The following is a 9477-nucleotide window of genomic DNA, read 5'->3' on the forward strand; positions in this document are numbered from 1 at the left end:
GAGAGTGTTTTTAGTTCACGTGTAAAATTTGAAACCGTGTAGCGCAGCGAGAAATTTACCGTAATTTTATGCTTCCAAATTTGGTCAGTACAAACCAGAATAATTTTGGAAATCGCCTTGGGATTCCCAGAGAGCGACGAATATTCACCAGGATTTGCCGAAAGCACTTGAATGGCCGGTGAGTTATGTATAGGAACTCCTAACTTATTTAACACAGTGACAATATTAACGCGAGTCAGGTTAATGATATATTAGAGACAAAGTCCGAAAACTCAACCGTTCGACATATAAACACATCATTTTGTAGTTCACTTAAATTGGTACGTAAATGAAATGATAATTTGAATTTCGGTTTAAGATATTTTGTGGAGTAAAACTAGATCGGCAAAGGTGAAAAAGGTCTTTTTTTTAAAAAAAAGTGTGCTTACTGATGAAATTGATGTTCGGCGTCTCATCTTTCACAGTACCGCAAAATTCCGTGAAAAAATTGATTCATCCAGCAAATTTTGGAGTTTCTTTGTTCTTGTTTTGTCCAGTTTACCTTGATTAATGTTCGATATTTTAAGATGGCTATTGTTACCTTATTGTTCATCAATGACACTTTTGCAAATGTAGCTCATCCTCTTAACAAACAGAAATGTCACTTTCTTTGTCTTTCTTGTGTTTAGTCAAATTTTATGCTAAAGAGTAAGCTTTTCTTCACAGATTTAAAATTTGAATTGTTTAGTATCATCAATGCTAATCTTTCTAGTATCATTACTTCTGGTATCTATTATGTTTATGAATCAATTTTTGTCATATATTGACTGAGTCATGGTCTTGTTACAAGTCGACCTCTCATATTAAAAGTTCGTGAAAGTGAGCAAAAAGAACTTCAATGCATGAGGCCGAGCAGCGACCGAGCGAGCGGCGAAGTCTGAGGTTAGAATGGCATAACTAGGCTTAGCTACAAAAATTGATTTTTTTTAAAAGATTTTTAGACCCTGTAAAGATATTTAGAAAGTCTGGAGATTTTTAGAATATTTAGAGCTAAAAAAAATCCGTAAAATACAATACGAAGTTACGAACTATATAAATAATGCTTTTTATTGGCGTATTGAAGGAAGTTGATGGCGTTGATGAACTTATAAAGCTATATAGGTCCAGAGGCAAGAGTTAGGCAAGGGAGTGAAGGGACTTCATATGTACTTTATGCCTTCATGGCTCATGCACAGCAGTTTCATGTGTTCCAGAATTCTGTTGTTGTCAGTTTCCAAAAAAAAAAACATGGCGGAAGGAAGTTGTGTCAATCCTAGATCTGACGAAAGGGTCTTCTCTTTGCTTGCTACCATGTTTGGGGATCAGCAGCACGAAACATTGGAAGAGTACATAGCGGCAGCATTAATACTGCATGTTCGCTAGTTATCTAGACCTATTCTCCATATAGCTATAATATTGGCGGCCTGTTTTTACTTGAAGGATTTTTAACTTTGATATTTTGTGTTAAGATTTTGGGATTTAGGGTAAAATTTTGAGATTTTTAGAATGTTTTTTTGAGAATTTTAGAACTTTTTTGGAGATTATCAAGATAGATTTTTAAGTGATTGTTTTAAAGTGCTTTTAGAAAGTCTAACTAAGCCACTGCAGTCATGGGTAAACCTTAGTTTTTTTAAAAGACACGGAAAATCCAAAGTGTGGATATTCGTTAACATGATCATGGAAATCAGTGTTTGGTTACTTAATAAAAAAACTGAAGAAGTCAGTCAAAGGACCTTTTAGTGTCTTGAAACTATCGAGGGAATATTTATTACCAACTTAAACACATTTATTTCACGTTATTTCATACATTTATGTTACTGACTGACTTCAGCTTCAAAAACTCAATCGCCAAGTTTAATTGTTCAGAGAAGCGTCCAAGACCATTTATGTTTCAGTACCATGCACGTCAAAGGGGTCATCAGAGCCTATTTGTATTCGAAACTTCGCGAGTAACATGTCCTTAATTTCTTTATTTCATTCTTGACTTTGAGCTGCGCGGATTCGACCCTCGTCATAAAATTGAAATATATCAGGTCCTAATTCTAATGAATCATAAGTATCAGTAACAAAACATTAAAACTTCGATGCTTTGACTGGTAGAGATGTGTTGCGCAAAGCAGAAATTAAATCCACAAACGACACGTGGTTAATAAAACATGGATCAGTTTCTTCAGCTTGAAATACAGTTTCTTTCAGTTACGTTGGGAAACATTTTCTCGATGAATACAACATCTATATAGCGACATTCGTAGAAGCTGTGTACATTTAGCTACATTTATCCCCTCTAACGTCCCCTCCACTAGTATTTGTTTAGCATTCCTTGTATGGTATAGAATGGCAGATTGGATTGCAATTGAGCGTGCTTGATCAAACGAAATCCGGATCATTCTCAGGTGACTCATGTTTGACGAAGAGAAGGGTCGTTGATGTAGTTTTTTAGGACTAAGATCAAATTGTCTTGAACGAAGAAATGTTCACGCGTCAGCATGGATACTGGTTTCAAATCTGATACCTCGAACCAAAGCAACCGATATCAAACTATTTTTCCCTATTATGCTTATAATGAAGGAATAAGTTTCGGCAAATACTGTATTGAAGCTTATTGAGATAACACTCTTGGTAGTTAGTGAGCGGAAAGACAAGGAGCGGCAGTCATGTCCAGGATTGAACGGAGAAGAAACATTTACAAAATTGACGATTTTTCTTTTAACTTTCTATTTTTTTTCACGAACAAAGCGGAATACTGCAGCCTCCAACAAATGTATAATTTTATCCGCGGTGATTATCAAAGGGGAATGAATCAGTTAACTTACGGTTAATTTAGTCAGTTTTACTGCTTGAAATGCTGAAATTCAAAACACTGTGTTTTCAAAATGGGACTGGAAACTTATACAGAGATTTATTTCTCGGTCACCTTCAACCTGGTAGGGAAAAACTCAGAATGCCTCACTGTTTTTATTTTAGAGTTTGATGACTTCATGGTGAAACAACCGAAAACAACTGGGTACGAATTTTTCATACTTCATGATATTGACAATATTGATAATTGATATTTCGAGCGCGGTTCTCTAATCAAAGGTGATCAAATGCAAATTCTCTTCAAGCTGGCGGCAAATCTTTGAAAATATTAGAAGAGTGAAATTTCTTAGGATAGAAATTTCTTACGATTGCGTTGTCATTGAAGGATATTGAACTAGGACTTGACTTTTACTTTTCGCTTTCTCTCCTCCCCTCTTTTTTCGCTTTTCTTACCTCATTTTTTCCCCTCTTGCTGGGCATTTAGTGGGCTTTATTTTGGTGGGAAAAGTTTTAGGGAGAACCTTTAGGATTAAATGAAAGGAAAGGTAGGTGGATAGTGGAACATGATTTTCATGGAAATTTTCGCGGGAATGTTCCATGGTTTTTTGCCTTTTTCTCCGGTGTCCTTGACTCAATTGTGCTCATTCTGGTCTGGTTTGAAAGATCTTTTCCTTCTGCACAAGTTAGCGGACAAAGTTATCCTTGATTATTAAAACTGATGACGTCACAAGCGGTAGAAAGGACGCGGATCCGCACGGGTGGTTACTGGCGGCTCAGGGGCGAATGTGTTAAAATAAATTACATATTAGAACAAAAATTTGTCGAAATTTCAGTGATTACTTATAATTTGTATTCTGTTAAATTTCTACTGGTTTGGTTGTCTTGAGCTTTTAGTGTAAAGTGTGTTTAGACGCCACTTTTGCTCCAGTCCCTGATGCTCATTCTCACCACCTCCCCTCCCCTCCCCCCGAAATATCCCTTTGAATACATCTATGAAGTCGAATCAGTATCGACGCCATCGATGATAATGATGACGAATTACAGGTCATCATGCCTGTGACGATCTGATAATGAAGAGACTATGGGATATGGTCATTCAACTTCCTCTTTCTTGTTTGGATGCAGATTCGTACTCAGTCGCGATTCGTGTTTTGAAATAACCTCGGTCCGTGGTTTCGCATTTTTTCTTCGCCTACCCCTCCCCTTCTTGAACATGCCCCAGTCAAACCCTTTATTTTTTAAAACACTAAACTTTAATAGCAGTTGCGTCTGACGTTCAGTTCATTCAAACTCATAATTTAACGCCAGACTCTGACGTTTAGCTCAAACTCATCATTTTAACTCTAGCCTAAACGTAAGCAGTTTCGTCTGACATTGGGTTTTTATTGCAACAGGCGCCTGATATTTTTGAAGTTTGCCCCCGCAACAAAATCAGAAAACTCGGGATATACGGTTTACGATCAGTTTTATTGCTGCACTTTTACAATGTCGGAGTAAAAATCATTTAATCTTAACTTTTGCTTTCTTATTAAAAAAGAAAAACCTACGGGAATAATGCAATTCTCGGTTTTCACATGACGTCACCAAAATTCAAACTAAGGCATTATCGATTATTCCGAGTGTTACTTTTATGAGGCATTACAGCAGCTAAACACCTTTGTTTACAGCTATTGAAAGCATGTCGGAAAAAATGTGCACGCGAGAATCCTGAAAGGTAATATAGGATATGATCAACACCCTGTTCTTGGTAGTGTAGGCCGTCGAACCTACTTTTGTTACTTCCTTCGCAAACGCGTCCATGGCCTGTTGTGCCATTCTTTCAGATTTCTTTGAAGAACATTGAACTCAAAACCACCCACAATGCCTTTCGGGATTGTCGCGTGCACTTATTCCGACAAACTTTCTCGAAATAGCTGTATACAAATGTTCGGTTCGAAAGGTCTCTTCATTTTGCGATATAGGGACGCTTGAATTTCCAAACTTTTGCGTGACGCGGTATTTAGATGGCGGCCTGGACAGCTCTCAAATAGGCTGAAAATGTTAGCGATTTAATTTGAGATTTTGCTGTCTTAACATTTCTTGTTTCAGGATAAATATTACTTTAATCTTTATGAGTTCCTCAAGCGATGAATTAACGCTTTTATAAAAAAAACTCAAAGACAGACGAGTCTTTTTGTTTACGGCGGCCATATTTGTGCCCCTCGAAGGGACACCAACATGGCGTCTCCATACAAAGCTTTGTAAATTTGGGTAAAACATCATCAGTTTCTGAGTATCTCGCACATGAAATATCGCACAGTCCTGATTTTTCGCCAGGTGTTTTGTATATTGTTTTTTTTCCATTTCCTAGATTCTGGGCTTTCTGTATTGAATGGTTTTGATTTTTATTTTTCATGGCGAGACAGTGAAAACAGAGAATTGATAGACGAAACGTGCACAGTTCTAGTCAAACTTACGTCAAGTGAGAAAGATGGTGTAGCAAAATTCCCTTTTATCCTTTACATTTTTTAAAAACCTTACAGAAAGCAGCGATTGAATCTCTTCAGTCACACAAAGAGAGCATAGACATCAGTGCACACTTTTCCCCCGTTGTCTCCTTCGCTTAAATTCACCAAGTTTTCAGCGTACCACACGCGCAATTCTTGTTTCCGATGGACCCGTCTGGGAGACGTAAAGAATGGTAGAACAAGCTCAGGTGAGAGGGAATTATATCCGGGAACTTTGTACCAATTTAAGCTGGTAATCTTAGTATTAAGGAACTGACTTGGCGGGAGTAGAATGTGGTTGTCTGAGTCTGTGATGACGACGTTGACTTGAGTGTTTATCCCGCTCCATCGATTGTCACCACAGCCCCAATATGACCAGTGGGAGGTGATTCTGGTGTCACAGGACACATAACCGTACAGATGGACCAGCTTTATGGCCGCTAATCTTCCCCGTGGGACGAAAAATCTTCCGAACCGGCTGCCTTTGGCTTCAAAACATACTGGCCACTTGTTTACTTTGCGCCAGCCAACTGAAAGTTGGTTAAACAGAAACAAGACATTAACTGCAATTCAATTCGATTGTCCCCCTTGGAATTTTTTTCTTAACAATTTTTATTTGATTTTCCAATCTAGACATCAGGTCTCCTTGATAAAATACGCACAACAGTTACTAACGTATTTTAATCACCCTTAGACGTCACTCTTTTTATTTCAATTTTAATTGGAGCATTTTTTCCGTACCTGAGTTGGAGTGGAGTAGAGAGAGCGGGCTGTATAAATGATGTTCTATAGGAGAGGGTTGTAAGTTTTCTAGGTCTGCGTCATGTCGTCGTTAGATTATGATAATTATACGGATAAGTAGCAATTTCTTAAAGCAAATTTAGATATTAAATATTCATAACGGAAACTTTAGGAAAACAATTGAGATTAAATCAGCGACTTCGATTTTGTAATGGCGTTTTGATGTCTTCACGTCATTGTAGACTTCAAATTCGAAGGAGTTGCACTGATAAATAAACAAAATGCAACTATTATCAATAAATGTCATATAAATGGTCATTATCAAGTCAAGTAAATGTTCTTTTAAACAAATGGAATTTCCGGTCTTTGGATGGATACGACATCATGTCTTTACCACATTCGACGCACGTATAAGAAATGTAAAATGTAAAAATAAAAATGTCCTAGAAGTTTTAAAAGCCTCGAAATATATTTAGCTCTTCGAGCCTCGTCAGTCGATAAAATTTTCATGTAAGATGCACCAAAATAGTCTGCGTGAATGGATACGAATTAGCCGGAAATGAGATATTTCTGCGGTACGGGAGCAGTGGGGACTGGGGAGTCTCAATTGAAGCGCAGTATGGGTAGAATGGAGTGCTGTAAAAGGGAAGCTTATCACCAAACTCGTCCCCAGGGAGCTTTTCCCTGGCTTGCGCCCTAGGGACGAGGCTGGCTTATCACATGGGAAAGCATTCTAGGCCGACACCTCGTTTAGCCCACGTTATTATTTATTTACTTATTTTTTAATTAATTTATTTTTTATATATTTGATTTATTAAGTAACAGATGGAGTTTCGCGAGGGTTTTAACTTGTTTTCGTTATTTTTCGTTTGTTTTCGAATGATTATTTTGAATTTACCATGCTTTGTTGGAATACATGCTTAGTAAATGTGGGCTTTTAAGAGCATGAGCCATGGATCCTATCCAGATTTCCTGCCGAGATTTTTCCCAGGTGGGTTTTCTTTCCGGCAGGTTTTTTTCTGGCCTCCGTTCGACAGTATTCTTTATTCGTTCAGTTCTGTTCTAGTTTATCTACCACCTTTTGAATGTAATAGAAGTTGACGTATTGTTATATCTCGGTGCTCGGCCAAAACAGCCAAACTAAACCTAATGGTTTTTCGGTTCATGCTGTACGGCGTAGTGGAGCCGAAATAGAGCTTTAAACTAATGGAATCGTCCTGGGTGTTGAAGCATGGATTGCGCGGTTGATAAAGAGAAGTACGTAGACTAAGACGAGTCATTCAAAACGTCCTAGAGACTTACCAAGAATGTGAAAATGTTGGTGCTAATTTCCCGATTTTTGCGAGACAGTATTTCTCGGGGTTTTATTTTCGCCTTTCAAGACAAGACAAGAAAATTATTACCATAATATTGTGTAAAAATTTCTTGGCACACACTTAGCCAAAAACGCTGGTGCAGAATTAATTCTATACTAAACAGATATTACCTGATAATAAGTAAAAAGCAAAGAGAACAGAACAGAAAGAATAATTTATTTATAATAAAGTGAAAAGCAAGAAAAGCAAATCTGTTTAATGCAAGTTGTGAAAGAAGCTAATGTTTAGGATTTCGCAGTTTTATTTCTTGCGTTATCATGGTTGCATCAAGGTCATCCTCTTTGTCTTTAAATAATTCAAATAGCACACTGATTAATTTTCGTGTAAATGCTTTTTTTTTTTGACATATCTCTTCCATAATTTAGCGTCAAAATTGGGAAGGTTTGTCTTAGTTTTTCAAGATTAAATTTTTTTATGTACATATTATTTTTGGAGGATGATCTTGTGTCATAAGCATGAATAAATGATATCTGCTGGAACAAATTAACGATTTTGGAGGGTGCAGTATTAGTATGAATATCATGCATTAGGTGAGATACAGACTTAAAATAGAGAAAGGTAATTAGCAGGATATTTGCATCAATAAAAAGAGGAATGGCATGATCTTTCCCGTTGGCAAAAAATATAAATCGGAGTAATTTTTTTTCTCAAGCAAAAAGATTTTTGTTAAATGTGTTTTTGAGACGCCTTTCCCCGTACTGTCAAACTAAAACCTTAATTTAGCGATTAAACCAACCGTTTTTCGTAATTTAGTAGCTTAATTGTCAATGTGTATTTTCCAAGAAAGATTTTTGTCAATTCAATTGCCTAAATATTTAACATAATTTTTCATTTCTAAAGTTGTGTATCGATTGGTATCAATTATCAGAATTTACTGTTGCCTCAAGTGACCTTAGATTCTTGTTAGCATCACCAAAGACGTAGAAGTTAAATGTATCAGAGCAAGTGTGAATATCATTAATGTATAAGAGGAAGAGCAACGGAACTAGTACAGATCCCTGTGTAACACCATTAGATTTTAGATCTGTATCAAATATTTGGTTGTTAATTTCTAATGTTTGTTATCCGTGGCACAAAAAGGATTCAAAGCAGCTATTAATTATTCCACGAAAACCATAACGATTAAACTTATTTGGAAGAATTTGATGGTTAACTGTATCGAAAGCTTTCTTTAAGTCAATAAAAATTCCACGGGTAAATAAATGTTTATCCATATTAGACTGAATTGTACTGACGATATCTACAATGGCCTGTTCAGTAGAAAACCCCTCTCTAAAACCATACTGAGATGAAAACAAGATGTTCTTATCTTTACTGCGCTTTTCACAAACATGCCAATTCTGAAGTCCAAAAGCCAACTGACGATTGCCTTTTTCGCTGCCGTCAATCATCTTAACGGACCTCCTAGGAAACAAAACCTTGCTTTAACGGGCTCAAAAGGTCAAGGTTTGTGATTTGTGATTGGTGGATTTCGATCCGTTTGTGTGTTTCTGTGTTTCAAGGTTGGTTGCTTGTGATCGTAATTATGATTGACGGCAGCGAAAAACGCAATTGTGAAAGCGGCTTTAGAGTTTTAGAGTTCGTATGTTTGTGAAAAGCGCAGTAATAAAATTCATCATTCTTTTATACATCACTTTTTCAAAATTCTGTCAAATGTAGATAAGAGAGAAATCGGTCTTCTGTTATTTGCACCTATCTCATCTTCCTTTTTTACACGGGTATGACCTTCAACGGGGTTGGGTGGTTTAGAAAAAAATATATTCCGCAAACGCAATCAAAATGAAAATAACGCTCAGCTCTTATCGATAAAGAAAAGAATGCGTGCGCATCCTCAAACTACATCACCGAGCCCCCACCACATCGGCTTTGCTAAGTTGTTAGGGAGCTCCTATATTTAAAGCTACCGTAGCTCTTTTAATTCACTATACACTTTGTTAAGACTTCTTCGTATTTTCTTCGCATATTTACTCTAAAAAACCATTCCCCCCTCTCTTTCCACTTATTTAATCGCCTTGGAAATTAACGCACAAAAGAATCTTTGTTGGATTGTTATTAGT

The 9477-nt window shown here is 36.8% G+C and overlaps 1 protein-coding gene across 1 annotated transcript in view; it reads right to left on the bottom strand.

Annotated features, from left to right (window-relative positions):
- Nucleotides 1–4265: 4265 nt before the first annotated feature.
- Nucleotides 4266–9477, bottom strand: part of LOC140923753 (uncharacterized) — an 18903-nt gene continuing 13691 nt past the window's right edge. Inside the window, exon 4 of the mRNA XM_073373827.1 lies at nucleotides 4266–5833. Within this exon, the coding sequence (XP_073229928.1) occupies nucleotides 5364–5833 (470 nt within the window). The 3' untranslated portion in view covers nucleotides 4266–5363. The remainder of the gene's footprint in view (nucleotides 5834–9477) is intronic.

The sequence above is a fragment of the Porites lutea genome, chromosome 13, assembly GCF_958299795.1.
Source record: "Porites lutea chromosome 13, jaPorLute2.1, whole genome shotgun sequence".
NCBI classification, from domain to species: Eukaryota; Metazoa; Cnidaria; class Anthozoa; order Scleractinia; family Poritidae; genus Porites; species Porites lutea.